This window comes from Cynoglossus semilaevis, chromosome 19, assembly GCF_000523025.1.
Source record: "Cynoglossus semilaevis isolate Cse_v1.0 chromosome 19, Cse_v1.0, whole genome shotgun sequence".
NCBI classification, from domain to species: domain Eukaryota; kingdom Metazoa; phylum Chordata; class Actinopteri; order Pleuronectiformes; family Cynoglossidae; genus Cynoglossus; species Cynoglossus semilaevis.
This window is the reverse complement of record NC_024325.1, coordinates 6,396,294-6,406,908: the sequence shown is the minus strand read 5'-3', so window position 1 is coordinate 6,406,908 and position 10,615 is coordinate 6,396,294. Positions and strand designations below refer to the sequence as shown.

The following is a 10,615-nucleotide window of genomic DNA, read 5'->3' as shown; positions in this document are numbered from 1 at the left end:
AACAAGAACGGCTTCGTTTTTTTAAACCTTCAAAACATCACCAAAAAGCACCAGCACACTTACCTTATATTGAGCAAAAACTTCCCAGTGGGAGAGGATTTATGCTTGAATTGTTATAATAAGTACAAAGTTCATGTGTCGGAAAGACTAAAATGCCTCCACCCCTCTAGTAGGTTTCGCACAAAACAACATGTTACAAAAATGGCATACAAAACTACAGGTTAAATTTATTTAACATGAAATATGTGTAGCAGTTATTTGAATTTTATAATTTTCTTATTACTTAAGTACTATGACTTGTTTCCTTGATACACGATTTTTTTACTTTCTTGAATTATTTTTGCAGTGTAGACGACCCAAAGGAAGAATGATCTGATTGAACACCGCTTCTTGTAGAGATATAGTTTGAACGTTTTCATAATTTTATGTTAGATAAGGATTTGCTGTGTTCACTACAATAATTCTGAATAACATTTTCACAGTTCAATTTGAGCATTGTTGCCTTGGTAGAAATAGCATCAGTGGAATTAATTCAAATTTGAATGGCAACAGTTCAATAACCTAGAAAGTAACTACAAAATGTTATGTTTCATAAAATATTAGTTGAAGCTGTAGGGGGAGAAATGTCCTATATAACTGTGTCTAATTAGCACAAGAGAGAAGTTGAGCCTGAGGACTATTGAAATGCAAATGAGGATGATTCATGTGTATGTGCCTTATACAGTCCACACTGGGTGCGTATATTGTACATACAATAGATATAGAATAGTTTGAAAGTATTTATATCAAAACAAACACACACACCTAATTCCACTATTTATTATGTTTAAGGCTAGTAAATATTCATACTTTAGTTTATATTTGAAAAATCCCCAATAGTTCAATATAGTTTAAAGCAATGAAAAACATCCACGTTTCTAACACTTTAGAAATTACCTGAGAAAATATTAGCAACATGAACGAAATCGGCTGATCTGCTTATTCGAACTAGTCGATTTTGACTTAAGCCAACTTTCTGTGCAACATGGTGTCAATCATGACTAATAGTAATCAATCCAGCAGAGACTTCAGGCCTCGTCAGCTGTGGGTTTTGCACTCTGTAGCTCCTTAGTCAATGCTGGAGGAGAGAAACAGGGACGTGTGAGAGAAACACACAAACATCTTCTGCCGTTAATTTGTTGCGATGCAAAAGTGGAGCCCACCTGTAATGATCTCCTCCTTTATTTTCTGAAGTTCTTTTCTAATTTCTTCAAGGATTTCCTGAAGAAAAAAAAAACATCAAACACACACACACACACACACACACACACTCAACTAAACAAGCTTGATATAAAAAACGATTTTATTAACAACCATCATTAATCATCATCATTTGTTAATTCATAACTAATAAAACAAACTCATCAGAACTACCAGCACGTCCAAATGAAGTTCTCCCTCAACCTGTACTATTTGCTTCTTTACATACTGTATTACAGTATTCTCTGTTTTCCTATGCTGTCTTCCACATTCTTCCCTGTGTCTCTTTGCCGAGGCAGATGGTCTATACGCTACACCAGTGGTTCTCAAACTTTTTACACTCTGTACCACCTGAGAAAACCTTGATCATGGTATGTTTCAGATGTATTTAATTGAAAATGTAAATGTGAAAATGTGAATTTTCCCCGTGTACCACTAGAGAGCGCTCGTGTACCACTGGTGGTACGCGTACCACAGTTTGAGACACTGCTCTACACAAACCCTCTGTACTCTTGACTTGACTGGAGTTACTGTAGCCTAAATTCTTAATGAGCTCAAAATAGAAAATGGGAACCAACCTGTTTTAATTGTTCCGTATTGACATCACTTCCTGTTCCCTCTGTGATTTTGTTCGACACCTTCATCCTAAAAGCAAAAAAGACCGTAGTTTAGCAGCAAACACACATTCTCTACACAGGAAGCTTCTCTGAGAGGGAGCTGAACACATGAAAGCAGCAGATACAACGGAAGAACTTTTATAAAACCATGTTGGCCGAGAGAGAGAGAGAGAGAGAGAGAGAGAGAGAAGATCTGCTCTGGTTTTAGAGAGCAGCCTGTACCCTGAGCCTAAACCAAGTTGTGTTTAAATAAAAGAAATGACTTCCTCATGACGTTAACCATTGGTATAAAGTTCCTCTGTAATTCAACCAGCAACAGACATCCACTTCTGCTTAAACCAGACTAACTTTCTGAAGCTCCTCCTCTGTAGCTTCTTCTTGTTTTATTCTCTCAAAGTCTCAAATTGTATCCACTTAAAATATTGGTTTAAAATAAAATATTATGGTGTTAAATTCAAAGTGTATCGCACAAGTTTATTTGCTGTTTTAAAATGTACTTTTTGTGTGAAAGGTTTTGAAGAGAGGGTGCACGTGCGTCAAAGTAAAGTAATGGATTGTGGTGTGATACCTGGACACTGGTGCAGTGGTTGCATTTTGGGACGGACAGTTGGGTGAACTGTGGGACGGGACTGTGTCTCTTTGAGGGTTGGACGATGATTTAGGTCTGTTTAAAAAAAAGAGAAATCATTAGGACAGGAAGATTAGGAGGAATCAGCATCAGTACAAACTGAATAATCCCAGTGACGGCCTACCTCGGCAGAGTGGCAAATTTTTCCCTGGGTTTTTCATTGATTTCTGTGGACAAATAAATGCTCTTACAATCAAAAGGTACAGTTCACTTAACAAAAATGGTTTCTCTTTGAATGTATAGTTTGTTCGTACACATTTTGTGAGCACTGTAAACTATACATAAGGTTACAAACTGTACATTCATGATGTGTAGGAAAAAATAGAGACAAATTGTATTCATTTTAGTTTAGTTTCATTTTACTGTTTAATTAAAAGAAAACAAAACACAAACCTGGGGTTTTTGGCGCTGCGCATTGAGACTCTTCCTGTAGACGTTTCACACATGCTAATGTTAATGTCTATAACACTTCAGTTTCATGTGTTATAATAAGCATACTAAAGAAAGAACACAGAGAGCCAGTATTAAATAGGCCATCTTGAGCCCACTCACGTTGCGAGGTTCTTCCTTCTTTGCGGCAGGACTGTTAGAAGCTTTTCTCCTATTTTGAAACAATTAAACAAGAGTCATTTAAATCTCTAAACATGACTTCCACAAGGGGCACTGTAACTGTAACAGTACCCATATGCTAGGGATAAACCGAAACAATTTGACTACCAGAGAGAACGTACAAATCAATAGCTGAAGGTCTATTAAAGTACTATTTTCTCATTAGTTTGTTTTCAACTCTATGCTTTTAAACACTTCCTGTAAACATTACACAACAGTACACACGTTTTCAGTTTCAGGTGTTATTATAAGAATACCCCAAAATAAACACAGATAGCAAGTATTACTAAGGTTAACTTGTAGAGTTGAGACTTACATTGTGAGATTTATTAAACAAATAATAAAAAACAAATTCTAATAAGGAACTCAAGAAAGAGAGATACACTGTTTAAATAATTTATGTACAGAATATGTAGGATCATATCTAAAGCAATATAAAAGTGTATGATATATAAAGAAACAATAGAAATTTGACTCTAGCTCTGTATAATGTAAAATCATTGATTATTATAAAGATTTTACCTTCTGGCCAGGATTGCACTCATTTCTCCCATTAGGTCACCACCTCCACCTCCACCTCCACTTGATGTCGCTGCTGGCTTGGGGGCTGGTGGACCGTCACTGTCATTCTTGACACAAAAAACACCTCCAGTTATAACAACACACATTAGAATCGTATTTTATTTGTGTCACCATTTACATTGTGTAACACAGGGCTAAGCTAGCTCAGTGCCGGGACCAACTGTTGAGAGTGATGAAATTTGTCTCTTTACACATGATGCGGTCAAGATAAATTATCATCATCATCATCATTATCTTCATCATCATCATCATCATCATCATCATCAAGAAGCTAACTCTTTTCCGTCCTCTGTTATGACTGTACAATCACCAATCAGACAAATACATACGTACACCTCACCTTTGCCTTACGCAGTTTGGCTCCGGCCAGAGCTGCAGCCAGGTCGTTTCCTCCAACTCCTCCACCTCCTGAGGGGGGAGGAGGAGGTGGTGGAGGTGGAATGCCGCCCCCAGTGGGTGGTGGAGGAGGTGCAGGTGGTCCACCTGAGGGGGGAGGGCCCGGAGGTGGAGGTGGTGCCGGTGGAGCAGGGGGTGCAGGAGGAGCAGTAGGAGCAGGAGGTGCAGGAGGTGCAGGAGGAGCGGGAGGGGCGGGAGGTGCAGGAGGAGCGGGAGGGGCGGGAGGTGCAGGAGGAGCGGGAGGGGCGGGAGGTGCAGGAGGAGCGGGAGGGGCGGGAGGTGCAGGAGGAGCGGGAGGGGCGGGAGGTGCAGGAGGAGCGGGAGGGGCGGGAGGTGCAGGAGGAGCGGGAGGGGCGGGAGGTGCAGGAGGAGCGGGAGGGGCGGGAGGTGCAGGAGGAGCGGGAGGGGCGGGAGGTGCAGGAGGAGCGGGAGGGGCGGGAGGTGCAGGAGGAGCGGGAGGGGCGGGAGGTGCAGGAGGAGCGGGAGGGGCGGGAGGTGCAGGAGGAGCGGGAGGGGCGGGAGGTGCAGGAGGAGCGGGAGGGGCGGGAGGTGCAGGAGGAGCGGGAGGGGCGGGAGGTGCAGGAGGAGCGGGAGGGGCGGGAGGTGCAGGAGGAGCGGGAGGGGCGGGAGGTGCAGGAGGAGCGGGAGGGGCGGGAGGTGCAGGAGGAGCGGGAGGGGCGGGAGGTGCAGGAGGAGCGGGAGGGGCGGGAGGTGCAGGAGGAGCGGGAGGGGCGGGAGGTGCAGGAGGAGCGGGAGGGGCGGGAGGTGCAGGAGGAGCGGGAGGGGCGGGAGGTGCAGGAGGAGCGGGAGGGGCGGGAGGTGCAGGAGGAGCGGGAGGGGCGGGAGGTGCAGGAGGAGCGGGAGGGGCGGGAGGTGCAGGAGGAGCGGGAGGGGCGGGAGGTGCAGGAGGAGCGGGAGGGGCGGGAGGTGCAGGAGGAGCGGGAGGGGCGGGAGGTGCAGGAGGAGCGGGAGGGGCGGGAGGTGCAGGAGGAGCGGGAGGGGCGGGAGGTGCAGGAGGAGCGGGAGGGGCGGGAGGTGCAGGAGGAGCGGGAGGGGCGGGAGGTGCAGGAGGAGCGGGAGGGGCGGGAGGTGCAGGAGGAGCGGGAGGGGCGGGAGGTGCAGGAGGAGCGGGAGGGGCGGGAGGTGCAGGAGGAGCGGGAGGGGCGGGAGGTGCAGGAGGAGCGGGAGGGGCGGGAGGTGCAGGAGGAGCGGGAGGGGCGGGAGGTGCAGGAGGAGCGGGAGGGGCGGGAGGTGCAGGAGGAGCGGGAGGGGCGGGAGGTGCAGGAGGAGCGGGAGGGGCGGGAGGTGCAGGAGGAGCGGGAGGGGCGGGAGGTGCAGGAGGAGCGGGAGGGGCGGGAGGTGCAGGAGGAGCGGGAGGGGCGGGAGGTGCAGGAGGAGCGGGAGGGGCGGGAGGTGCAGGAGGAGCGGGAGGGGCGGGAGGTGCAGGAGGAGCGGGAGGGGCGGGAGGTGCAGGAGGAGCGGGAGGGGCGGGAGGTGCAGGAGGAGCGGGAGGGGCGGGAGGTGCAGGAGGAGCGGGAGGGGCGGGAGGTGCAGGAGGAGCGGGAGGGGCGGGAGGTGCAGGAGGAGCGGGAGGGGCGGGAGGTGCAGGAGGAGCGGGAGGGGCGGGAGGTGCAGGAGGAGCGGGAGGGGCGGGAGGTGCAGGAGGAGCGGGAGGGGCGGGAGGTGCAGGAGGAGCGGGAGGGGCGGGAGGTGCAGGAGGAGCGGGAGGGGCGGGAGGTGCAGGAGGAGCGGGAGGGGCGGGAGGTGCAGGAGGAGCGGGAGGGGCGGGAGGTGCAGGAGGAGCGGGAGGGGCGGGAGGTGCAGGAGGAGCGGGAGGGGCGGGAGGTGCAGGAGGAGCGGGAGGGGCGGGAGGTGCAGGAGGAGCGGGAGGGGCGGGAGGTGCAGGAGGAGCGGGAGGGGCGGGAGGTGCAGGAGGAGCGGGAGGGGCGGGAGGTGCAGGAGGAGCGGGAGGGGCGGGAGGTGCAGGAGGAGCGGGAGGGGCGGGAGGTGCAGGAGGAGCGGGAGGGGCGGGAGGTGCAGGAGGAGCGGGAGGGGCGGGAGGTGCAGGAGGAGCGGGAGGGGCGGGAGGTGCAGGAGGAGCGGGAGGGGCGGGAGGTGCAGGAGGAGCGGGAGGGGCGGGAGGTGCAGGAGGAGCGGGAGGGGCGGGAGGTGCAGGAGGAGCGGGAGGGGCGGGAGGTGCAGGAGGAGCGGGAGGGGCGGGAGGTGCAGGAGGAGCGGGAGGGGCGGGAGGTGCAGGAGGAGCGGGAGGGGCGGGAGGTGCAGGAGGAGCGGGAGGGGCGGGAGGTGCAGGAGGAGCGGGAGGGGCGGGAGGTGCAGGAGGAGCGGGAGGGGCGGGAGGTGCAGGAGGAGCGGGAGGGGCGGGAGGTGCAGGAGGAGCGGGAGGGGCGGGAGGTGCAGGAGGAGCGGGAGGGGCGGGAGGTGCAGGAGGAGCGGGAGGGGCGGGAGGTGCAGGAGGAGCGGGAGGGGCGGGAGGTGCAGGAGGAGCGGGAGGGGCGGGAGGTGCAGGAGGAGCGGGAGGGGCGGGAGGTGCAGGAGGAGCGGGAGGGGCGGGAGGTGCAGGAGGAGCGGGAGGGGCGGGAGGTGCAGGAGGAGCGGGAGGGGCGGGAGGTGCAGGAGGAGCGGGAGGGGCGGGAGGTGCAGGAGGAGCGGGAGGGGCGGGAGGTGCAGGAGGAGCGGGAGGGGCGGGAGGTGCAGGAGGAGCGGGAGGGGCGGGAGGTGCAGGAGGAGCGGGAGGGGCGGGAGGTGCAGGAGGAGCGGGAGGGGCGGGAGGTGCAGGAGGAGCGGGAGGGGCGGGAGGTGCAGGAGGAGCGGGAGGGGCGGGAGGTGCAGGAGGAGCGGGAGGGGCGGGAGGTGCAGGAGGAGCGGGAGGGGCGGGAGGTGCAGGAGGAGCGGGAGGGGCGGGAGGTGCAGGAGGAGCGGGAGGGGCGGGAGGTGCAGGAGGAGCGGGAGGGGCGGGAGGTGCAGGAGGAGCGGGAGGGGCGGGAGGTGCAGGAGGAGCGGGAGGGGCGGGAGGTGCAGGAGGAGCGGGAGGGGCGGGAGGTGCAGGAGGAGCGGGAGGGGCGGGAGGTGCAGGAGGAGCGGGAGGGGCGGGAGGTGCAGGAGGAGCGGGAGGGGCGGGAGGTGCAGGAGGAGCGGGAGGGGCGGGAGGTGCAGGAGGAGCGGGAGGGGCGGGAGGTGCAGGAGGAGCGGGAGGGGCGGGAGGTGCAGGAGGAGCGGGAGGGGCGGGAGGTGCAGGAGGAGCGGGAGGGGCGGGAGGTGCAGGAGGAGCGGGAGGGGCGGGAGGTGCAGGAGGAGCGGGAGGGGCGGGAGGTGCAGGAGGAGCGGGAGGGGCGGGAGGTGCAGGAGGAGCGGGAGGGGCGGGAGGTGCAGGAGGAGCGGGAGGGGCGGGAGGTGCAGGAGGAGCGGGAGGGGCGGGAGGTGCAGGAGGTGCAGGAGGAGCGGGAGCTGGAGGAGCAGCAGGAGGAGGCGGAGGAGCAGCAGGAACAGCATCCGCCTGCTTCTCTCTCTCCAGACGCTCCTTCTCTCGCTGTTCCTCCAGTTTTTGCTGCTCCAGTCTGAGCAGTGACGGACAGAGGATTGGGAAAATATATTACTGAAATACCAGAAACACTGTTTTACCTGCAACCTGTTGGTAGTTATATATACTGTATACTATTCACTAACTAGGAAAATTGGTGAATCAGCCAAACTATGGAACACTGCTTATAGGAAAATCAATTATATTTACAAAAATATATTCTACCTTTTGCGGTTTTCCATTTCCTGTGCAGATGGTCCACTTGGAGCAGGGCCTGGGAAAATAATATAAAACAAATTCAAGAGTCACACTTTAAGTTTCCATTCCAAGTGGTTAAAGTCTGTACATACAGTATGTCTCTGCCTAACTGACTTCATTCCTCCGCCGGTCGTTACCTGCTGATGCACTGAGAGTTTCCAGGGCGTGCAGCATTGAGTTCGCAAAAAGAGCAGCGTCTTCCTTGCTGCCAAAGTTCATGCCCCACACCTGCCTGTGGTCCCTCCACTGATGGAAGTTTGGTGTGGCCTGGTTATACTTCATCCCTCTGACAATGGGGCAGTTGATCACCACCTGACAAAGGAGGAAGTGTACGGAAGTACAGTAAAAACGAGTTCACTGAATTCAAGTTAAAGCCCAAACGTGAGTTGATTCAAAGACACGACAGGGTCAGTAAATACAGAAAATAAAATGTGCTGTGAAATTACAGAGTTAATCTATCTGTTACTCTTTATATTGATTGTTTATCAAAGCTTTTGTTGAAATGCTCATTTTAAATATGATCTTGTGTGTGTGCACCTGCTGGTCGGCTGTTAGTTTGCGTCCCACCACTCTGTAGGTATTGGCTGCAGGGTTGTGATAAATCTGGACTCGGCTGAAGCTGGGGGCGTCCGACCCCACCGGCAGCCAGCGTTTGTTGGTGTCGTCGTACATCATGACCGTCGCCTTCACCTGACAGATACTGGACTCACTGGTGAACAGAGAAGTGGTTTGGAAACAATGAACCACAAAGACACACACACAAAAACTTCAACCGTGCTGAAGAGAAGTGAGCTGACTCGTGCAGCTTAGAACATGTGGGGGTTCATAGATCACGCAGGGATGTGGAGGTCAGGGGTTTGAACTCTTTAAGATGCTGATGTGAGATTTGTAGAGAGAGAGAGATAGGGAGTTTACTCTGAAAATATTTAAATATTTATTATATTTTGAGACATCCAGTCTGTGTGGCAGACTGTGTCGAACGGACCAATAAAATCAAAGAGAAAAATTTAATTTGTCTAGTGTATATTTGATTCTGCACTGATGTGACTTTAATTCAGCTACATGTTCCAAAGTATTTTGTTTGCAACAAATTTGACTTCCTTCTACAAGGTTTTGACCACTTCCTGTGCTCAGTGCATTGTTTCCATATAAGGTCTATGTTACAGTTCACCTGTCGATAAAGGGACAGTAACTGTTGTTTGTGACACTGAAACATAACTGTTGGAAGGGTGGGGTAACAGAGAACCATTCTAACTCAAATGTAGCTGTTAGCAATGAGGATGCAGTGACTTCATCCTGCTGCTTTTGTTACTAATACAGTTAGTCAATAGGTTAAATCCACCTTTTAAAATTATTCAATTGCCAAATAGACTTTTAAACAAACCAGATAAATAAGAAATGCTAGCTGTCAAAAAGAAGAAAAAAACCACTAGCTCCATGAACATATGTTTTACAGCTTTCACACAAGTCTTCACAACAAGGAACCCTGAAGAACGTTTTCCACGTTGAAGATTTCTCTCTGTTTGCAGGAGATGCCAACCCTGTATCTGTGAACACCTGCTGCCAACGCCACACAGCACAAAATCTAGTCAGTCAAAGAGCGTGTCAAAGTGTAGAAAGGAAGTGAGACGACCCTGCATGACTTCAGGTCTCCACCAAAGCACAAATGATCGGTTAGAAGTCACACTCACCCCATTTTTGACCCGTCGTCAGTGTCCAAAGTCAAACTTTCTCTACAGCCAGCTTTAGTTTCTTCTCCTCATCAACTTTTGTTTGCTCCTCTCTATCTACAGAATCGCACACGCTTTCATCCGTGTCTGCACTCCCTCACTGCTCTCACCCATGACAACGTTTAAATCCAACTTGCACTTCTGCCTTTTTCTCATTTCCTAGGTTGTGTTTTTTTTCTCTCTCTTTCTCTTCCTGTTCTCGTTGCACTTGCTCTCTTCGTTTCACACCACCCACTGTTTCCGTCTACTTGCGGTATTACTCTGATTTCTGTCTGTCTTCTGTCTATCTTACCACTGGGATGACCTTAAATGATCATGGCAGTGGTGATGTACAGTGATCTTGACATATATATATACTGAAGACAGTTCGCCCACAGATCTCTATTGCCCCTGTCTCTGTTTCTTTTCATGTTTGCGGTCACCCCTGTCTCTGTTTCTTTTCATGTTTGCAGTCAAGAAAGTGGCTCTGAACAGGTGTTGTGTTTTCATGGCCTGCAGCCAATTGGATTCTTTATTGTGTGTCATTCTGTATCAGTTGATGGAGACAATTTTTACCCATAAATGTCTTCCAAAAGCATCAGTAAACAACAGCAGTGGACACGAGAGGAGGAGAAGTTCCAGCTACGTTTTGTCGCTGCAGCAGTCATACAGGGGTCACACTGGGGCAGCTGTCAGTGTGGAGGCCAATGGATGCTGGAACAGGTGCAGTATACAGTATATGTATGTGTGAATAAAAAGTGAGGGGAAAAATTCTAATGGTGGTATGATGTTTAAAGAGGGGCGTGGCTTAATTGTTAGCACTGTAAGTGTGCGTGTGCTTTTCTGACCTGTCTGCAGTCCACAGCAGATGATCATGTTTAAATGTTGTATTAATTGTGCGTGGTATGTTTCAGATTTATTCAATTGAAAATGTAAATGTGAAAATATTAATTTTCCTTGTGTACCACTAGAGAGAGCACCACTGGTGGTATGCGCACCACAGTCTGAGAACCTCTGACCTAAGAGATACCTCATGTAA

General features: G+C 51.7%; 1 protein-coding gene across 1 annotated transcript; it reads right to left on the bottom strand.

Annotated features, from left to right (window-relative positions):
* Nucleotides 1-801: 801 nt before the first annotated feature.
* On the bottom strand, nt 802-9,768 carry LOC103395034 (vasodilator-stimulated phosphoprotein-like). The gene is made up of 14 exons (XM_025065672.1): nt 9,559-9,768; nt 8,405-8,576; nt 8,005-8,179; nt 7,835-7,883; nt 7,543-7,646; nt 4,016-4,236; nt 3,616-3,722; nt 3,037-3,085; nt 2,878-2,911; nt 2,609-2,651; nt 2,425-2,520; nt 1,818-1,884; nt 1,203-1,260; nt 802-1,117 (listed from the first exon to the last, which is right to left on the bottom strand). The coding sequence occupies exons 1-14, from the start codon at nt 9,561-9,563 to the stop codon at nt 1,068-1,070; spliced, it is 1,230 nt and encodes a 409-aa protein (XP_024921440.1). The 5' UTR covers nt 9,564-9,768; the 3' UTR covers nt 802-1,067.
* Between the last annotated feature and the right edge of the window lie 847 nt (nt 9,769-10,615).

Excerpts from the sequence above, each read along its gene's own strand:
- LOC103395034 (XM_025065672.1), bottom strand. Across the intron at positions 8,180-8,404 it reads AACTAACAGCCGACCAGCAG|GTGGTGATCAACTGCCCCAT; the intron begins GTGCACACACAC and ends CTCCTTTGTCAG. Across the intron at positions 7,884-8,004 it reads AACTCTCAGTGCATCAGCAG|GCCCTGCTCCAAGTGGACCA; the intron begins GTAACGACCGGC and ends TTATTTTCCCAG.